Raw genomic sequence first — 21793 nt, 5'->3', positions numbered from 1 at the left:
ATGACATTTTAATGTACATCCTTTAGCCTGTACCAGGTATTTTAATGTAATTCCTTTAGCCTGTACCAGGTATTTTAATGTACTTCCTTTAGCCTGTACCAGGTGAAGGTATTTTAATGTACTTCCTTTAGCCTGTACCAGGTATTTTAATGTACTTCCTTTAGCCTGTACCAGGTATTTTAATGTACTTCCTTTAGCCTGTACCAGGTATTTTAATGTACTTCCTTTAGCCTGTACCAGGTATTTTAATGTAATTCCTTTAGCCTGTACCAGGTATTTTAATGTAATTCCTTTAGCCTGTACCAGGTATTTTAATGTAATTCCTTTAGCCTGTACCAGGTATTTAATGTACTTCCTTTAGCCTGTACCAGGTATTTTAATGTACTTCCTTTAGCCTGTACCAGGTGTTTTAATGTAATTCCTTTAGCCTGTACCAGGTATTTTAATGTACTTCCTTTAGCCTGTTCCAGGTGAAGGTATTTTAATGTACTTCCTTTAGCCTGTACCAGGTATTTTAATGTAATTCCTTTAGCCTGTACCAGGTGAAGGTATTTTAATGTACTTCCTTTAGCCTGTTCCAGGTGAAGGTATTTTAATGTACTTCCTTTAGCCTGTACCAGGTATTTAATGTACTTCCTTTAGCCTGTACCAGGTGTTTTAATGTAATTCCTTTAGCCTGTACCAGGTGTTTTAATGTAATTCCTTTAGCCTGTACCAGGTATTTTAATGTAATTCCTTTAGCCTGTACCAGGTGAAGGTATTTTAATGTAATTCCTTTAGCCTGTACCAGGTGAAGGTTTTTAATGTCATTCCTTTAGCCTGTACCAGGTGTTTTAATGTAATTCATTTAGCCTGTACCAGGTATTTTAATGTAATTCCTTTAGCCTGTACCAGGTGAAGGTTTTTAATGTCATTCCTTTAGCCTGTACCAGGTGTTTTAATGTAATTCCTTTAGCCTGTACCAGGTGAAGGTATTTTAATGTACTTCCTTTAGCCTGTACCAGGTATTTAATGTACTTCCTTTAGCCTGTACCAGGTGTTTTAATGTAATTCCTTTAGCCTGTACCAGGTGAAGGTATTTAATGTAATTCCTTTAGCCTGAACCAGGTGAAGGTATTTAATGTACTTCCTTTAGCCTGTACCAGGTATTTTAATGTAATTCCTTTAGCCTGTACCAGGTGAAGGTATTTAATGTAATTCCTTTAGCCTGAACCAGGTGAAGGTATTTAATGTACTTCCTTTAGCCTGTACCAGGTATTTTAATGTACTTCCTTTAGCCTGAACCAGGTGAAGGTATTTAATGTACTTCCTTTAGCCTGTACCAGGTGAAGGTATTTAATGTACTTCCTTTAGCCTGTACCAGGTATTTTAATGTACTTCCTTTAGCCTGAACCAGGTGAAGGTATTTAATGTACTTCCTTTAGCCTGTACCAGGTGAAGGTATTTAATGTACTTCCTTTAGCCTGTACCAGGTGAAGGTTTTTAATGTCATTCCTTTAGCCTGTACCAGGTATTTTAATGTACTTCCTTTAGCCTGAACCAGGTGAAGGTATTTAATGTACTTCCTTTAGCCTGAACCAGGTGAAGGTATTTAATGTACTTCCTTTAGCCTGTACCAGGTGAAGGTTTTTAATGTCATTCCTTTAGCCTGTACCAGGTATTTTAATGTACTTCCTTTAGCCTGAACCAGGTGAAGGTTTTTAATGTACTTCCTTTAGCCTGTACCAGGTATTTTAATGTACTTCCTTTAGCCTGTACCAGGTATTTTAATGTAATTCCTTTAGCCTGTACCAGGTGAAGGTATTTTAATGTCATTCCTTTAGCCTGTACCAGGTGAAGGTTTTTAATGTACTTCCTTTAGCCTGTACCAGGTGAAGGTATTTTAATGTACTTCCTTTAGCCTGTACCAGGTGAAGGTTTTTAATGTACTTCCTTTAGCCTGTACCAGGTATTTTAATGTCATTCCTTTAGCCTGTACCAGGTGAAGGTTTTTAATGTACTTCCTTTAGCCTGAACCAGTTGAAGGTATTTAATGTAATTCCTTTAGCCTGTACCAGGTATTTTAATGTACTTCCTTTAGCCTGAACCAGGTGAAGGTTTTTAATGTACTTCCTTTAGCCTGTACCAGGTATTTTAATGTACTTCCTTTAGCCTGTACCAGGTATTTTAATGTAATTCCTTTAGCCTGTACCAGGTGAAGGTATTTTAATGTCATTCCTTTAGCCTGTACGAGGTGAAGGTTTTTAATGTACTTCCTTTAGCCTGTACCAGGTGAAGGTATTTTAATGTACTTCCTTTAGCCTGTACCAGGTGAAGGTTTTTAATGTACTTCCTTTAGCCTGTACCAGGTATTTTAATGTCATTCCTTTAGCCTGTACCAGGTGAAGGTTTTTAATGTACTTCCTTTAGCCTGTACCAGGTATTTTAATGTCATTCCTTTAGCCTGTACGAGGTGAAGGTTTTTAATGTACTTCCTTTAGCCTGTACCAGGTGAAGGTTTTTAATGTCATTCCTTTAACCTGTACCAGGTGAAGGTTTTTAATGTACTTCCTTTAGCCTGTACCAGGTGAAGGTATTTTAATGTAATTCCTTTAGCCTGTACCAGGTGAAGGTATTTTAATGTCATTCTTTTAGCCTGTACCAGGTGAAGGTATTTTAATGTACTTCCTTTAGCCTGTACCAGGTGAAGGTATTTTAATATACTTCCTTTAGCCTGTACCAGGTGAAGGTTTTTAATGTACTTCCTTTAGCCTGTACCAGGTATTTTAATGTCATTCCTTTAGCCTGTACCAGGTGAAGGTTTTTAATGTACTTCCTGTAACCTGTACCAGGTGAAGGTTTTTAATGTACTTCCTTTAGCCTGTACCAGGTGAAGGTATTTTAATGTAATTCCTTTAGCCTGTACCAGGTGAAGGTATTTTAATGTCATTCTTTTAGCCTGTACCAGGTGAAGGTATTTTAATGTACTTCCTTTAGCCTGTACCAGGTGAAGGTATTTTAATGTACTTCCTTTAGCCTGTACCAGGTGAAGGTTTTTAATGTACTTCCTTTAGCCTGTACCAGGTGAAGGTTTTTAATGTAATTCCTTTAGCCTGTACCAGGTGAAGGTATTTTAATGTAATTCCTTTAATAGCCTGTACCAGGTGAAGGTATTTAATGTACTTCCTTTAATAGCCTGTACCAGGTGAAGGTATTTAATGTAATTCCTTTAATAGCCTGTACCAGGTGAAGGTATTTAATGTAATTCCTTTAATAACCTGTACCAGGTGAAGGCTATATCACAGCCTAATATATTTATTTATTATCGCTGATGTGATGTCATCGTTTAGAACCTTATAATATGTATAATAATAAATGTGTCCCAAACGGAGCCCTATTCCCTATATAGTGCACTATTCCCTATATAGTGCCCTATTCTCTATGGGCCCTGGTCATACGCACTATAAAGGGCATAGGTTGCCTTTTGGGACAATATCACTCTCACCCCCTGCTGTGTCTCTTGTCCTGTACCCTGTAGTTGCTGGGATACCAACAACACCACTGCCCTCTGGTGGGTGATCAAGGGACCTACGGTCGTCTCCATCATGGTGGGTGGAACAGGCTTTATTTTATCACGGCTGACCCAAATGGAACCCTATTCCCTAGATCAGTGGTTCTCAAACTGTGGGTCAAAGGGTCGTGCGGGGGGGTGGGGACGCTGAGTTTCAGGAACTCAGTCTCAGGCTTTCAACTTCCTCTTGAAAGTAGTAATAGTAGAATACACAAGGTTTAGTTCTTCCTCTTAGACCTTAGAGAGCTATTATATAACGGTGGTAGACCTGATAACCAACGACGATGAGAGCTTGAGCTATTATATAGCTGTGGTAGACCTGATAACCAATGATGATGAGAGCCTGAGCTATTATATAACGGTGGTAGACCTGATAACCAATGACGATGAGAGCCTATAGGGAGGAGGTCAGAGACCTGATAACCAACAACGATGAGAACCTGAGCTATTATATAACGGTGGTAGACCTGATAACCAATGACGATGAGAGCCTGAGCTATTATATAACTGTGGTAGACCTGATAACCAACAACGATGAGAGCCTATAGGGAGCAGGTCAGAGACCTGGCAGTGTGGTGCCAGGACAACAACCTCTCCCTCAATGTCCCTCTGTAGCGCCTTATGGTCAGATGCTGAGCAGTTACCATACCAGGTGGTGATGCAAGAGGTCAGGGTGCTCTCGATGGTGCAGCTGTAGAACTTTTTTGAGGATCTCATGCCAATCTCCTGAGGGGGAAAAGGTTTTGTCGTGCCCTCTTCACGTCTGTCTTGGTGTGTTTGGACCATGATAGCTCGTTGGTGATGTGGACACCAAGGAACTTGAATCTCTCGACCTGCTGCACTGCAGCCCCGTTGTTGTTAATGGGGGCCTGTTCGGCCCACCTTTTCCTGTAGTCCACGATCAGCTCCTTTGTCTTGATCACATTGAGGGAGAGGTTGTTGTCCTGGCACCACACTGCCAGGTCTCTGACCTGCTCCCTAAGGGCTGTCTCATCGTTGTCAGTGATCAGACCTACCACTGTTTTGTCGTCATCAAACTTAATGATGATATTAGAGTCGTGTTTGGCCAAGCAGTCGTGGGTGAACAGGGAGTACAGGAGGGAATTGAGCACGAACCCCTGAGGGGCCCCCGTGTTGAGGATCAGCGTGGCAGATGTGTTGTTACCTGGGGGGCGGCTCGTCAGGAAGTCCAGGATCCAGTTGCAGAGGGAGGTGTTTAGTCCCAGGGTCCTTAGCATAGTGATGAGTTTTGAGGTCACTATGGTGTTGAACGCTGAGCTGTAGTCGATGAACAGCATTCTCACATAGGTGTTCCTTTTATCCAGGTGGGAAAAGGCAGTGTGGGGTGCAATAGAGACTGCATCACCTGTGGATCTGTTATGGTGGTATGTGAATTGGAGTGGGTCTAGGGTTTCTGGGATGATGGTGTTGATGTGAGCCATTACCAGCCTTTCAAAGCACTTCATGGCTACCGATGTGAGTGCAACAGGTCAGTAGTCATTTAGACAGGTTACCTTCGCTTGTTTGGTCACAGGGACTATGGTGGTCTACTTGAAACATGTAGGCATTACAGACTCGGACAGGGAGATGTTGAAGATGTCAGTGAAGACACTTGCCAGTTTTTATCTTATTTTGTATTTCACCTTTATTTAACCAGGTATTTATATATATAACCCTTTATTTAACCAGATATTTATATATATAACTCTTTATTTAACCAGGTATTTATATATATATATATAACCCTTTATTTAACCAGGTATTTATATATATATATATATATATAACCCTTTATTTAACCAGGTATTTATATATATTACCCTAACCCTTTATTTAACCAGGTGTTTATATATATAACCCTTTATTTAACCAGGTGTTTATATATATAACCCTTTATTTAACCAGGTATTTATATATATAACCCTAACCCTTTATTTAACCAGGTATTTATATATATAACCCTTTATTTAACCAGGTATTTATATATATAACCCTTTATTTAACCAGGTATTTATATATATATAACCCTTTATTTAACCAGGTATTTATATATATAACCCTTTATTTAACCAGGTATTTATATATATAACCCTAACCCTTTATTTAACCAGGTATTTATATATATAACCCTTTATTTAACCAGGTATTTATATATATAACCCTTTATTTAACCAGGTATTTATATATATAACCCTTTATTTAACCAGGTATTTATATATATAACCCTAACCCTTTATTTAACCAGGTATTTATATATATAACCCTTTATTTAACCAGGTATTTATATATATAACCCTTTATTTAACCAGGTATTTATATATATAACCCTTTATTTAACCAGGTATTTATATATATATAACCCTTTATTTAACCAGGTATTTATATATATATATAACCCTTTATTTAACCAGGTATTTATATATATATAACTCTAACCCTTTATTTAACCAGGTATATATATATATAACCCTTTATTTAACCAGGTATTTATATATATAACCCTAACCCTTTATTTAACCAGGTATTTATATATATAACCCTTTATTTAACCAGGTATTTATATATATAACCCTTTATTTAACCAGGTATTTATATATATAACCCTAACCCTTTATTTAACCAGGTATTTATATATATAACCATAACCCTTTATTTAACCAGGTATTATATATATATATATAACCCTTTATTTAACCAGGTATTTATATATATAACCCTTTATTTAACCAGGTATTTATATATATAACCCTTTATTTAACCAGGTATTTATATATATATAACCCTTTATTTAACCAGGTATTTATATATATAACCCTTTATTTAACCAGGTATTTATATATATAACCCTTTATTTAACCAGGTGTTTATATATATAACCCTTTATTTAACCAGGTGTTTATATATATAACCCTTTATTTAACCAGGTATTTATATATATAACCCTTTATTTAACCAGGTATTTATATATATAACCCTTTATTTAACCAGGTATTTATATATATAACCCTTTATTTAACCAGGTGTTTATATATATAACCCTTTATTTAACCAGGTATTTATATATATAACCCTTTATTTAACCAGGTATTTATATATATAACCCCAACCCTTTATTTAACCAGGTATTTATATATATAACCCTTTATTTAACCATGTATTTATATATATAACCCTAACCCTTTATTTAACCAGGTATTTATATATATAACCCTTTATTTAACCAGGTGTTTATATATATAACCCTTTATTTAACCAGGTGTTTATATATATAACCCTTTATTTAACCAGGTATTTATATATATAACCCTAACCCTTTATTTAACCAGGTATTTATATATATAACCCTTTATTTAACCAGGTGTTTATATATATATAACCCTTTATTTAACCAGGTGTTTATATATATAACCCTTTATTTAACCAGGTATTTATATATATAACCCTTTATTTAACCAGGTATTTATATATATAACCCTTTATTTAACCAGGTGTTTATATATATAACCCTTTATTTAACCAGGTATTTATATATATATATAACCCTAACCCTTTATTTAACCAGGTAGGCCAGTTGAGAACAATTCCTCATTTACAACTGTGACCTGGCCAAGATAAAGCAAAGTAGTTAGACAAAAACAACAACACAGAGTTACACATAATCAAATGTACAGTCAATAACACAATAGAAAATAAAAATAAAAGTATATATGTACAGTGTGTGCAAATGTAGAAGATTAGGGAGGTAAGGCAATAAATAGGCCATAGAGGTGAAAATAATTAAAATTTAGCATTAACACTGGAGTGATAGATGTGCAGATGACGATGTGCAAATAGAGATACTGGGGTGCAAAAGAGCAAGAGGGTAAGTAATAATATGGGATGAGGTAGTTGGGTGGTCTATTTACAGATGGGCTGTGTACAGCTTTAGAGATTTTTGCAATTCGTTCCAGTCATTGGCAACAGAGAACTGGAAGGAAATGCCAAAGGAAGTGTTGGCGGGGTGTTGCTATGGTCACCAGTGAGCTGAGATAAGGTGGGGCTTTACCTAGCAGAGACTTATAGATGACCTGGTGCCAGTGGGTTTGGCGACGGATATGTAGTGAGGGCCAGCCAACGAGAGCATACAGGTCGCAGTGGTGGGTAGTATATGGGGCTTTGGTGATAAAAACAGATGGCACTGTGACAGACTACATCCAGTTTGCTGAGCAGAGTGTTGGAGGCTATTTTATAGATGACATCACCGATGTCAAGGATTGGTAGGATAGTCTGTTTTATGAGGGTATGTTTGACAGCATGAGTGAAGGAGGCTTTGTTGCGAAATAGGAAGCCGATTCTAGATTTAATTTTGGATTGGAGATGCTTAATGTGAGTCTGGAAGGAGAGTTTACAGTCTAACCAGACACCTAGGTATTTGTAGTTGTCCACATATTCTAGGTCAGAACCGTCCGGAATAGTGATGCTTGTCGGGCTGGAGGGTGCGGGCAGCGATCGGTTGAACAGCATGCGTTTAGTTTTACTAGCGTTTAAGAGCAGTTGGAGGCCACGGAAGGAGAGTTGTATGGCATTGAAGCTCGTCTGGAGGTTAGTTAACACAGTGTCCAAAGAAGGACCAGATGTATACAGAATGGTGTCGTCTGCGTAGAGGTGGATCAGAGAATCACCAGCAGCAAGAGTGACATCATTGATATATACAGAGAAAAGAGTCGGCCCGAGAATTGAACCCTGTGGCACCCCCACAGAGACTGCCAGAGGTCCGGACAACAGGCCCTCCGATTTGACACACTGAGCTCTATCTGAGAAGTAGTTAGTGAACCAGGCCAGACAGTCATTTGAGAAATCAAGGTTATTGAGTCTGCCGATAAGAATGCGGTGATTGACTGAGTCGAAAGCCTTGGCCAGGTCGATGAAGACGGCTGCACAGTACACAGTCTTTTATCGATGGTGGTTATAATATTGTTTAGGACCTGAGCGTGGCTGAGGTGAACCCATGACCAGCTCGGAAACCAGATTGCATAATGGAGAAGGTACGGTGGGATTCGAAATGGTCAGTGATCTGTTTGTTAACTTGGCTTTCAAAGACTTTAGAACGGCAGGGCAGGATGGATATAGGTCTGTAATAGTTTGGGTCTAGAGGCAGGGCAGGATGGATATAGGTCTGTAATAGTTTGGGTCTAGAGGCAGGGCAGGATGGATATAGGTCTGTAACAGTTTGGGTCTAGAGGCAGGGCAGGATGGATATAGGTCTGTAATAGTTTGGGTCTAGAGGCAGGGCAGGATGGATATAGGTCTGTAATAGTTTGGGTCTAGAGGCAGGGCAGGATGGATATAGGTCTGTAACAGTTTGGGTCTAGAGGCAGGGCAGGATGGATATAGGTCTGTAATAGTTTGGGTCTAGAGGCAGGGCAGGATGGATATAGGTCTGTAATAGTTTGGGTCTAGAGGCAGGGCAGGATGGATATAGGTCTGTAACAGTTTGGGTCTAGAGTTTCTCCCCCTTTGAAGAGGGGTATGACCGCTGCAGCTTTCCAATCTTTGGGGATGAAAGAGAGGTTGAATAAGCTAGTAATAGGGGTTGCAACCATTTCTGCAGATAATTTTAGGAAGAGAGGGTTCTGATTGTCTAGCCCAGCTGATTTGTAGGGATCCATATTTTGCAGCTCTTTCAGAACATCGGGTGAAGGAGAAGCGGGGGGGCAAGTTGCTGCCGGGGGTGTTGAGATGTTGGCCGGGGTAGGGGTAACCAGGTGGAAAGCATGGCCAGCGGTGGAAGAATTGCTTATTGAAATGATCGATTATCGTAGATTTAACGGTGGTGACAGTGTTTCCTAGCCTCAGTGCAGTGGGCAGCTGAGAGGAGGTGCTCTTATTCTCCATGGACTTTACAGTGTCCCAAAACGTTTTGGAATTTGTGCTACAGGAAGCAAATTTCTGTTTGAAAAAGCTAGCCTTAGCTTTCCTATCTGACTGAGTGTATTAGTTCCTGACTTCCCTGAAAAGCTGCGAATCGCGGGGGCTGTTCGATGCTAATGCAGAACGCCACAGGATGTGTTTTGTGCTGTTCAAGGACAGTCAGGTCTGGAGTGAACCAAGGGCTATATCTGTTCCTGGTTCTACATTTTTTGAAAGGGGCTTGCTTATTTAAGATGGTGAGGAAAGCACTTTTAAAGAGCAACCAGGCATCCTCTACTGACGGGATGAGGTCAAAATCCTTCCAGGATACCCGGGCCAGGTCGATTAGAAAGGCCTGCTTACAGAAGTGTTTTAGGGAGCGTTTGACCGCGGACCCATTACGCACACAGGCAATGAGGCAGTAATCGCTGAGATCCTGGTTGAAGACAGCGGAGGTGTATTTGGAGGGTAAGTTGGTCAGGATAATATCTATGAGGGTGCCCATGTTTACGGATTTAGGGTTGTACCTGGTGGTTTCCTTGATAATTTGTGTGAGGTTGAGGGCATCTAGCTTAGATTGTAGGACTGCTGGGGTGTTAAGTATATTCCAGTTCAGGTCACCTAACAGAACGAACTCTGAAGATAGATGGGGGCAATCAATTCACATATGGTGTCCAGGGCACAGCTGGGAGCTGAGGGGGGTCTATAACAGGCGGCAACAGTGAGAGACTCACATATGGAATATATTGTTTGGCTACCCGGGGGATGGGCCTAGCTCAAGGCTAGTTCCAGGCTAACTGGTGCTTGCTTCGGGACAGAGACGATAGACAGGAGTAGCCACTCGGATAGCGAGCAGTATAAGGCCATAGGCAAATAAGAAAATGCTCATCCAGAGGCGGTGCTCCTAGTGGCCGGGAACCTTAAATTAGTTTTACCTCATTTCTGTGCAACCAGAGGAAAACAAATTGTAGACCACTTTCACTCACCCTCCATTTGGTAAATCTGACAATAGTTCTATCCTCCTGATTTCTGCTTACAAGTGAAAACTAAAGCAGGAAGTACCAGTGACTCGCTGGATACTGAAGTGGTCAGATGACGCAGATGCTAAGCTACACGACTGTTTTGCTAGCACAGGCTGGAATATGTTCTGGGATTCATCCCATGGCATCGAGGAGTATACTACCTCAGTATAGATCCAAACGGCTTAACAGTTTCTAGCCCCATAAGACTGCTGAACAGCTAATCAAATGGACTATTTACAATCAATTTACTCCTACCTACATGTACATATTACCTCAGTTACCTCGACTAATCTGTACCCTCGCACATTGACTCTGTACCGGTACCCCCTGAATATAGCCTCCACATTGACTCTGTACCGGTGCCCCCTGTATATAGCCTCCACATTGACTCTGTACCGGTACCCCCTGTATATAGCCTCCATATTGACTCGGTACCGGTACCCCCTGTATATAGCCTCCACATTGACTCTGTACCGGTACCCCCTGTATATAGCCTCCACATTGACTCTGTACCGGTACCCCCTGTATGTAGCCTCCACATTGACTCTGTACCGGTACCCCCTGTATATAGCCTCCACATTGACTCTGTACCGGTACCCCCTGTATATAGCCTCCACATTGACTCTGTACTGGTACCCCCTGTATATAGCCTCCACATTGACTCTGTACCGGTACCCCCTGTATATAGCCTCCACATTGACTCTGTACCGTAATACCCTGTATATAGCCTCCACATTGACTCTGTACCGGTACCCCCTGTATATAGCCTCCACATTGACTCTGTACCGTAATACCCTGTATATAGCCTCCACATTGACTCTGTACCGGTACCCCCTGTATATAGCCTCCACATTGACTCTGTACCGTAATACCCTGTATATAGCCTCCACATTGACTCTGTACCGGTACCCCCTGTATATAGCCTCCACATTGACTCTGTACCGTAATACCCTGTATATAGCCTCCACATTGACTCTGTACCAGTATCCCCTGTATATAGCCTCCACATTGACTCTGTACCGGTACCCCCTGTATATAGCCTCCATATTGACTCGGTACCGGTACCCCCTGTATATAGCCTCCACATTGACTCTGTACCGGTACCCCCTGTATATAGCCTCCACATTGACTCTGTACCGGTACCCCCTGTATGTAGCCTCCACATTGACTCTGTACCGGTACCCCCTGTATATAGCCTCCACATTGACTCTGTACCGGTACCCCCTGTATATAGCCTCCACATTGACTCTGTACCGGTACCCCCTGTATATAGCCTCCACATTGACTCTGTACCGTAATACCCTGTATATAGCCTCCACATTGACTCTGTACCGGTACCCCCTGTATATAGCCTCCACATTGACTCTGTACCGTAATACCCTGTATATAGCCTCCACATTGACTCTGTACCGGTACCCCCTGTATATAGCCTCCACATTGACTCTGTACCGTAATACCCTGTATATAGCCTCCACATTGACTCTGTACCGGTACCCCCTGTATATAGCCTCCACATTGACTCTGTACCGTAATACCCTGTATATAGCCTCCACATTGACTCTGTACCGGTACCCCCTGTATATAGCCTCCACATTGACTCTGTACCGTAATACCCTGTATATAGCCTCCACATTGACTCTGTACCGGTACCCCCTGTATATAGCCTCCACATTGACTCGGTTCCGGTACCCCCTGTATATAGCCTCCACATTGACTCGGTTCCGGTACCCCCTGTATATAGCCTCCACATTGACTCTGTACCGTAATACCCTGTATATAGCCTCCACATTGACTCTGTACCGGTACCCCCTGTATATAGTCTCCACATTGACTCTGTACCGGTACCCCCTGTATATAGCCTCCACATTGACTCTGTACCGGTACCCCCTGTATATAGCCTCCACATTGACTCTGTACTGGTACCCCCTGTATATAGCCTCCACATTGACTCTGTACCGGTACCCCCTGTATATAGCCTCCACATTGACTCTGTACCGGTACCCCCTGTATATAGCCTCCACATTGACTCTGTACCGTAATACCCTGTATATAGCCTCCACATTGACTCTGTACCGTAATACCCTGTATATAGCCTCCACATTGACTCTGTACCGTAATACCCTGTATATAGCCTCCACTTTGACTCTGTACCGGTACCCCCTGTATATAGCCTCCACATTGACTCTGTACCGGTACCCCCTGTATATAGCCTCCACATTGACTCTGTACCGGTACCCCCTGTATATAGCCTCCACATTGACTCGGTTCCGGTACCCCCTGTATATAGCCTCCACATTGACTCGGTTCCGGTACCCCCTGTATATAGCCTCCACATTGACTCGGTTCCGGTACCCCCTGTATATGGCCTTGTTATTGTTATTTCATTGTTGTTGTTATTTTTTTAACTTTAGTTTATTTACTACATTTATTTAGTTTTTTGTAAAACTGCATTGTTGGGCATGTAAGTAAGCATTGCACGTTGAGGTCTACACTTGTTGTATTCGGCGCATGTGACAACATGATAACATTTGATTGGAAAAGTAGTGCACTATGTAGGGAGTAGGGTGCCATTTCTCAATAACTATAATATTGCCATGTTGTGTTGTTGTCATGTTGTGTTGCTGCCATGTTGTGCTGCTGCCATGTTGTTGTCATGTTGTGTTGTTGTCATGTTGTGTTGCTGCCATGTTTTGCTGCTGCCATGTTGTTGTCATGTTGTGTTGTTGTCATGTTGTGTTGCTGCCATGTTGTGCTGCTGCCATGTTGTTGTCATGTTGTGTTGTTGTCATGTTGTGTTGCTGCCATGTTGTGCTGCTGCCATGTTGTTGTCATGTTGTGTTGTTGTCATGTTGTGTTGCTGCCATGTTGTGCTGCTACCATGGTGTTGTCATGTTGTGTTACTGTCATGCTGTGTTGTCATGTATTGCTGTCATGTTGTGTTGTCATGTGTTGCTGCCATGCTGTGTCGTCATGTGTTGCTGCCATGCTGTGTCGTCATGTGTTGCTGCCATGTTGTGTTGCCATGTGTTGCTGCCATGCTGTGTTGTCATGTGTTGCTGCCATGCTGTGTTGCCATGTGTTGCTGCCATGCTGTGTTGTCATGTGTTGCTGTCATGTTGTGTCGTCATGTGTTGCTGCCATGTTGTGTTGCCATGTGTTGCTGCCATGCTGTGTTGTCATGTGTTGCTGCCATGCTGTGTTGCCATGTGTTGCTGCCATGCTGTGTTGTCATGTGTTGCTGCCATGCTGTGTCGTCATGTGTTGCTGCCATGCTGTGTTGTCATGTATTGCTGCCATGCTGTGTTGTTGTCTTAGGTCTCTCTTTATGTAGTGTTGTGTTGTCTTAGGTCTCTCTTCATGTAGTGTTGTGTTGTCTCTCTTGTCGTGAAGTGTGTTTTGTCCTATATTTGTATTTTTAATCCCAGGCCCCCGTCTCCACAGGAGGCCTTTTGCCTTCTGGTGGGCCGTCATTGTAACTGACTTGCCTTGTTAAATAAAGATCAAATCAGATTGAGAATCTATTATATCTCCTCCCCACATTAATACAACTTCGTCTGACCGGTCTTAGATCTACTGCATTTTGGTAGATTGAGTTTTGGTGTGTATTCTTGTGTTAAAACTTGAAAAGTAATGATGATAACAGTAATGTAATAACGATAATCATCCTTGCTATGTGCTTCTCTAGATCAACTTTGTCCTGTTTGTTGGGATCATAGTCATTCTGGTCCAGAAGCTGCAGTCTCCTGACATCAGAGGGAATGAGTCCAGTATCTACCTGTAAGTACCTGGTCTTAGCCCATCCTCTGTGTCCAGTATCTACCTGTAAGTACCTGGTCTTAGCCCTACCTCTATGTCCAGTATCTACCTGTAAATACCTGGTCTTAGCTCCACCTCTATAGCCACATGTCTATGAAGGCTGCTGGAATCTTTAGCTCATCGACATAATGTGGTCTGTTTATATTAGCCGCGGTCTAGTCTTTTATAAGAAGAGGTGTTTAATGAGACTGTCTGATGTGCTGTATAGTTAAGACTTCTGTGTGTGACTGTGTGTGTTTTACTGGTGGTGTCTGTCTGTGTCTGTCCGTCTTTGGGTCTGTCTGTCTGTCTGTGTCTGTCCGTCTTTGGGTCTGTCTGTCTGTCTGTGTCTGTCCGTCTTTGGGTCTGTCTGTCTGTCTGTCTGTGTCTGTCCGTCTTTGGGTCTGTCTGTCTGTCTGTCTGTGTCTGTCCGTCTTTGGGTCTGTCTGTCTGTCTGTCTTTGGGTCTGTCTGTCTGTGTCTGTCTGTCTGTCTGTCTGTCTGTCTGTCTGTCTGTCTGTCTCTATTGTAGCAGCTGTGCTCAGAAATGCTTCAGTGAGCCCACTCAGGCTGTACAACATTCCTGCAGGATGTCAGAGCTATCAGTCATCACACTGTAAGTCTGTGTGTGTGTGTGTGTGTGTGTGTGTGTGTGTCTGTGTGTGTGTCTGTGTCTGTGTGTCTGTGAGTTTCCTCATATGTTAAAGTCTGAGTGTTATTCTTAGTCAGGTCAAATAAAATTGTATTTGTCGCATACACATGTTTAGCAGATGTTATAGCTAAATGTCTGTGTTCCTAGCTCCAACAGTGCAGTAATATCTAACAATTCACAACAAAACACACAAATCATAAAGAAAAATAATGGAATTAAGAAATATATAAATATTAGGACGAGCAATGTCGGAACCTACTCATTCAAATTTGTTTCTTTATTTTTACTATTTTCTACATTGTAGAATAATAATGAAGACATCAACACTATGAAATAACACATATGGAATCATGTAGTAACCAAAAAAAGTGTTAAACAAATCAAAATATATTAAATATATTTAGATATAAAATAGATTCTTCAAAGTAGCCACTCTTGGCATTCTCTCAACCAGCTTCACCTGGAATTATTTTTCAACCATCTTGAAGTTCCCACATATACTGAGCACTTGTTGGCTGCTTTTCCTTCACTCTGCGGTCAAAATACCATCTCAATTGGGTTGAGGTTGGATGATTGTGAAGGCCACGTCATCTGATGGAGCACTCCATCACTCTCCTTTTTGGTCAAATAGCCCTTACACAGTCTGGAGGTGTGTTGGGTCATTGTCCTGTTGAAAAACAAATGATAGTCCCACTAAGCGCAAACCAGATGGGATGGCATATCGCTGCAGAATGATGTGGTAGCCATGCTGGTTAAGTGTGCCTTGATTTCTAAATAAATCACAGACAGTGTAACCAACAAAGCACCATCACACTTCCTCCTCCATGCTTCATAGTGGGAACCACACATGCGGAGATCATCCGTTCACCTACTCTGCTTCTCACAAAGACACAGCGGTGGGAACCAAAAATCATCAGATCAAAGGACAGATGTCCTCCGGTCTAATGTCCATTTGCTCGTGTTTCAAGCAAGTCTCTTCTTCTATGTGTGTCCTTTAGTAGTGGTTTCTTTGCAGAAATTCAACCATGAAGGCCTGATTCACACAGTCTCCTCTGAACAGTTGATGTTGAGATGTGTCTGTTACTTGAACTCTGTGAACCATTTATTTGGGCTGTAATTTCTGAGGCTGGTATCTCTAATAAACTTATCCTCTGCAGCAGAGGTAACTCTGGGTCTTCCTTTCCTCTGGCGGTCCTCATGAGAGCCAGTTTCATCATAGCGCTTGATGGTTTTTGCGACTGCACTTGAAGAAACTTTCAAAGTTCATGACATTTTCCGTATTGACTGAACTTCATGTCTTAAAATAATGATGGACTGTTGTTTCTCTTTGCTTATTTAAGCTGTTCTTGCCATAATATGGACTTGGTCTTTTACCAAATAGGTCTATCTACTGTATACCACCCCTACCTTGTCACAACACAACTGATTGGCTCAAACATTTTAAGAAGGTGACTCCCTCATGAAGCTGGTTGGGAAATGCCAAGAGTTTGCAAAGCAGTCATCAAGGCAAAGGATCTCAAATATAAAATATATTGTGATTTGTTTAACACTTTTTTGGTTACCACATGATTCCATATGTGTTATTTCATAGTTTTGACATCTTCACTATTATTCTACAATGTTGAAAAATAGTATTTGGCGCTCCAATACCGCTTGCCGTGCAGTAGCAGAGAGAACAGTTTATGACCAGGGTGGCTGAAGTCTTTGACAATTTTTAGAGTCTTCCTCTGACACCGCCTGGTATAGAGGTCCTGGATGACAGGAAGCTTGGCCCCAGTGATGTACTGGGCAGTACGCACTACCCTCTGTAGTGCCTTCCGGTCGGAGGCCGAGCAGTTGCCATATGATGCAACCAGTCTGGATGCTCTCGATGGTGCAGCTGTAGAACCTTTTGAGGATCTGAGGACCCATGCCAAATATGTTCAGTCTCTTGAGGGGGAATAGATTTTGTATTTTCCTCTTCACGACTGTCTTGGTGTGTTTGTACCATGATTGTTTGTTGTTGATGTGGACACAAAGGAACTTGAAGCTCTCAACCTGCTCCACTACAGCCCTGTCGATGAGAATTGGAGCGTTCTTGGCCCTCCTTTTCCTGTAGTCCACGATCATCTCCTTTGTCTTGATCACATTGAGGTTGTTGTCCTGGTACCACACGGCCAGGTCTCTGACCTCCTCCCTATAGGCTATCTCGTTGTTGTTGTTGGTGATCAGACCTACTACTGTTGTGTTGTCTGAAAACTTAATGATTGAGTTGGAGGCGTGCCTGGCCATGCAGTCATGAGTGAACATGGATTACAGGAGTGGACTGAGCACGCACCCCTGAGGGGACCCGTGTTGAGGAATACCAAAGTGGACATGTTGAGTCCTGCCTTCACCACCTGGGGACGGCCCATCAGGAAGTCCAGGACCCAGTTGCAGAGGGCAGGGTTCAGACCCAGGGCCCCAAACTTAATGATGAGCTTGGAGGGGACTATGGTGTTGAAGGCTGAGCTGAAGTCAATGAACAGCATCTTACATTGGTATTCCTCTTGTCCAGATGGGATAGGGCAGTGTGCAGTGCGATGGCGATTGCATCATCTGTGGATCTATTGGGGCGGTATGCAAATTGAAGTGGGTCTAGGGTGCCTCTCAAAGCACTTCATGATAACAGAAGTGAGTGCTACGGGGCGATAGTCATTTAGTTCAGTTACCTTTGCTTTCTTGGGTACAGGAACAATGGTGGACATATTGAGGCAAGTGGGGACAGCAGACTGGGATTGGGAGAGAAGAGATTGAATATGTCCGCAAACACTCCAACCAGCTGGTCTGTGCATTCTCTGAGGATGCGGCTAGGGATGCCGTCAGGGCCGGCAGCCATGTGTGGGTTAACACGTTTAAACGTCTTACTCATTTTGGCCACGCAGAGCGAGAGCAGTCTTCGGGTGTGGCCCCCGTCGTTGGCACTGTGTTATTCTCAAAGCAGGCGAAGAAGGAGTTTAGCTTGCCTGGGAGCATGACGCCGGTGTCCGCAAAGTGGCTGGTTTTCCCTTTGTAATCCGTGATTGTCTGGAGTCTCTGCCACTTAGGTCTCGTGTCTGAGCCGTTGAATTGCCACTCCACTTTATCTCTATACTGACATTTTGCCTATTTTATTGCCTTACGGACTGTTTGTATTCAACCATGTTCTCAGTCACCGTGGTTAAATGCATTTGTTAGCGCTTTCAGTTTTGCGCGAATGCTGCCATCTATCCACAGCATATGGTTCAGGTGGATATTAATAGTCACAGAGGGAACAACATCTCCTATGCACTTCCTGATGAACTCAGTCACTGTGTCAGTGTATACGTCAATGTTATTCTCAGAAGCAACCCGAAATCTGAGTGTTAGTCTTAGTCAGGTTGTAGTGGTGTTGTTGTCAGGAGGATGTCGGAGTGTTTGTCTTAGTCAGGTTGTAGTAGTGTTGTTGTCAGGAGGATGTCTGAGTGTTTGTCTTAGTCAGGTTGTAGTAGTGTTGTTGTCAGGAGGATGTCTGAGTCTTAGTCAGGTTGTAGTGGTGTTGTTGTCGGGAGGATGTCTGAGTGTTTGTCTTAGTCAGGTTGTAGTAGTGTTGTTGTCAGGAGGATGTCTGAGTGTTTGTCTTAGTCAGGTTGTAGTAGTGTTGTTGTCAGGAGGATGTCTGAGTGTTAGTCAGGTTGTAGGAGTGTTGTTGTCAGGAGGATGTCTGAGTGTTAGTCAGGTTGTAGTAGTGTTGTTGTCAGGAGGATGTCTGAGTATTAGTCTTTGTCAGGTTGTAGTAGTGTTGTTGTCAGGAGGATGTCTGAGTCTTAGTCAGGTTGTAGTAGTGTTGTTGTCAGGAGGATGTCTGAGTGTTAGTCAGGTTGTAGTGGTGTTGTTGTCAGGAGGATGTCTGAGTGTTTGTCTTAGTCAGGTTGTAGTAGTGTTGTTGTCAGGAGGATGTCTGAGTGTTAGTCAGGTTGTAGTAGTGTTGTTGTCAGGAGGATGTCTGAGTGTTTGTCTTAGTCAGGTTGTAGTAGTGTTGTTGTCAGGAGGATGTCTGAGTGTTTGTCTTAGTCAGGTTGTAGTAGTGTCGTTGTCAGGAGGATGTCTGAGTCTTAGTCAGGTTGTAGTGGTGTTGTTGTCAGGAGGATGTCTGAGTGTTAGTCAGGTTGTAGTAGTGTTGTTGTCAGGAGAATGTCTGAGTATTAGTCAGGTTGTAGTGGTGTTGTTGTCAGGAGGATGTCTGAGTGTTAGTCAGGTTGTAGTAGTGTTGTTGTCAGGAGAATGTCTGAGTATTAGTCAGGTTGTAGTAGTGTTGTTGTCAGGAGGATGTCTGAGTCTTAGTCAGGTTGTAGTAGTGTTGTTGTCAGGAGGATGTCTGAGTCTTAGTCAGGTTGTAGTAGTGTTGTTGTCAGGAGGATGTCTGAGTCTTAGTCAGGTTGTAGTGGTGTTCATGTCTGAGTATTAGTCTTAGTCAGGTTGTAGTAGTGTTGTTATTAGGAGGATATATAATGTTGCCTGTTAGTTGTTTTTGTTGTGTGTTTGTTTCTCTTAGGTTGTGACAGGAATGTATTGGTTGTTCGACGGTTGTAAGAGTGTTGTATGGTTGTTGTTCTAAGATTGTTACAGTGTAATGTTGTGTATTAGTTGTTCTAAGGTTTCTGCTGTAATGTGTATGTTGTGTATTTGTTGTTCTAAGCTTGTAACAGTGATGTGTGTTCATTTTATTATAGTTGTATTAGTTGTGCTAAGATTGAAACAGTGCAATATTGTGTATTGGTTTTTCTAAGGTTGAAACAGTATAACGTTGTGTATTTGTTGTTCTAAGGTTGTGACAATGTTGTGTTGTGTATTGGTTTTGTATAAGTAGTAACAATATGATGTGTTGTTGTCAGGCGTCTGGCTCGGTCCACCCTTTTACTCATCCCCCTCTTCGGGATCCACTACACTGTGTTTGCCTTCTCACCAGAGGACGTCAGCAAGAAGGAGAGGCTGGTGTTTGAGCTGGGCCTGGGATCTTTCCAGGTAACACACTCCTTCTAAGACGGTGGGTTAGTGGAATAGCAGTAACTCTGAGAGCATTGTTGAAAAGTGCAATCGAACTCATCTCTCTTCTTCTTTCCCTTTCCAGGGTTTTGTTGTGGCTGTCCTCTACTGTTTCCTCAATGGAGAGGTAGGAGGCTTCTTTACCCTCTCTAGACATGGTATCTGATGTGAATGGCATCTGATGATAGCATCAGCTGATTATAGCCCAGTGTCATTATGAATAACTGCCTGCAGTATTATACTAAGTAGTAGTGTTACTTACCACCTAGTGGACTAGACTGTTACATTATAACTATGTTATTGTTTAGTAAACACCTAGTGGACTAGACTGTTACATTATAACTCTGTTATTGTTTAGTAAACACCTAATGGACTAGACTGTTACATTATAACTCTGTTATTGTTTAGTAAACACCTAGTGGACTAGACTGTTACATTATAACTCTGTTATTGTTTAGTAACCACCTAGTGGACTAGACTGTTACATTATAACTCTGTTATTGTTTAGTAACCACCTAGTGGACTAGACTGTTACATTATAACTCTGTTATTGTTTAGTAACCACCTAATGGACTAGACTGTTACATTGTAACTCTGTTATTGTTTAGTAAACACCTAGTGGACTAGACTGTTACATTATAACTCTGTTATTGTTTAGTAACCACCTAATGGACTAGACTGTTACATTATAACTCTGTTATTGTTTAGTAACCACCTAGTGGACTAGACTGTTACATTATAACTCTGTTATTGTTTAGTAAACACCTAATGGACTAGACTGTTACATTATAACTATGTTATTGTTTAGTAAACACCTAGTGGACTAGACTGTTACATTATAACTCTGTTATTGTTTAGTAAACACCTAATGGACTAGACTGTTACATTATAACTATGTTATTGTTTAGTAAACACCTAGTGGACTAGACTGTTACATTATAATTCTGTTATTGTTTAGTAACCACCTAATGGACTAGACTGTTACATTATAACTCTGTTATTGTTTAGTAACCACCTAGTGGACTAGACTGTTACATTGTAACTCTGTTGTTGTCTGTTATTCCAGGTGCAGTCTGAGATCAAGAGGAAGTGGCGTAGCTGGAGGGTGAACCGGTACTTTACCGTGGATCTGAAGCATCAGCAGCGCCACCCATCCCTGGTCAGCAGCGGTGTCAACGGAGGAACACAGCTCTCCATGCTCAGTTCCAAGAGCTCCTCCGCCTTACAGATACGCATGGTGGGCCCCCTGGCCGAGACACCGTCCACACTCAACCTGCCCACCTGATTGGCTGAGACACCATCCACACTCAACCTGCCCACCTGATTGTCTCAAACCCCTGGCCGAGACACCGTCCACACTCAACCTGCCCACCTGATTGTCTCAAACCCCTGGCCGAGACACTGTCCACACTCAACCTGCCCACCTGATTGGCTGAGACACCGTCCACACTCAACCTGCCCACCTGATTGTCTCAAACCCCTGGCCGAGACACCGTCCACACTCAACCTGCCCACCTGATTGTCTCAAACCCCTGGCCGAGACACCGTCCACACTCAACCTGCCCACCTGATTGTCTCAAACCCCTGGCCGAGACACCGTCCACACTCAACCTGCCCACCTGATTGTCTCAAACCCCTGGCCGAGACACTGTCCACACTCAACCTGCCCACCTGATTGGCTGAGACACCTAGCTGAGACCTCGCCCTCCCTTAAACAGAATACCTGAATTGGCTCGCCCCCCGGATTGTGTAATTGGCTCAGACCCCTCACCAACCACTTATCTTCCCAGACAATGCAGATACATGTCCTTTAGTTATCTTCAGGCCCTCTTCTTCCCAGACAATTCAGATTCATGTTATTTAG

The 21793-nt window shown here is 42.2% G+C and overlaps 1 protein-coding gene across 3 annotated transcripts in view; it reads left to right on the top strand.

Moving 5' to 3' along the window:
- Positions 1–21569, top strand: part of LOC110508271 (pituitary adenylate cyclase-activating polypeptide type I receptor-like) — a 72976-nt gene extending 51407 nt beyond the window's left edge. For 2 of the 3 annotated variants that reach the window (XM_036966601.1, XM_036966602.1), the window contains 6 exons: positions 3518–3587; positions 14147–14238; positions 14788–14871; positions 19779–19908; positions 20015–20056; positions 20996–21569. In XM_036966601.1, the coding sequence (XP_036822496.1) occupies positions 3518–3587; positions 14147–14238; positions 14788–14871; positions 19779–19908; positions 20015–20056; positions 20996–21214 (637 nt within the window). In that variant the 3' untranslated portion in view covers positions 21215–21569. The remainder of the gene's footprint in view (positions 1–3517; positions 3588–14146; positions 14239–14787; positions 14872–19778; positions 19909–20014; positions 20057–20995) is intronic. The other variant, XM_036966603.1, reaches the window with a different exon arrangement.
- The last annotated feature ends 224 nt before the right edge of the window (positions 21570–21793 follow it).

The sequence above is a fragment of the Oncorhynchus mykiss genome, chromosome 28, assembly GCF_013265735.2.
Source record: "Oncorhynchus mykiss isolate Arlee chromosome 28, USDA_OmykA_1.1, whole genome shotgun sequence".
NCBI classification, from domain to species: domain Eukaryota; kingdom Metazoa; phylum Chordata; class Actinopteri; order Salmoniformes; family Salmonidae; genus Oncorhynchus; species Oncorhynchus mykiss.
This window is presented reverse-complemented; position numbering and strand designations above follow the sequence as displayed.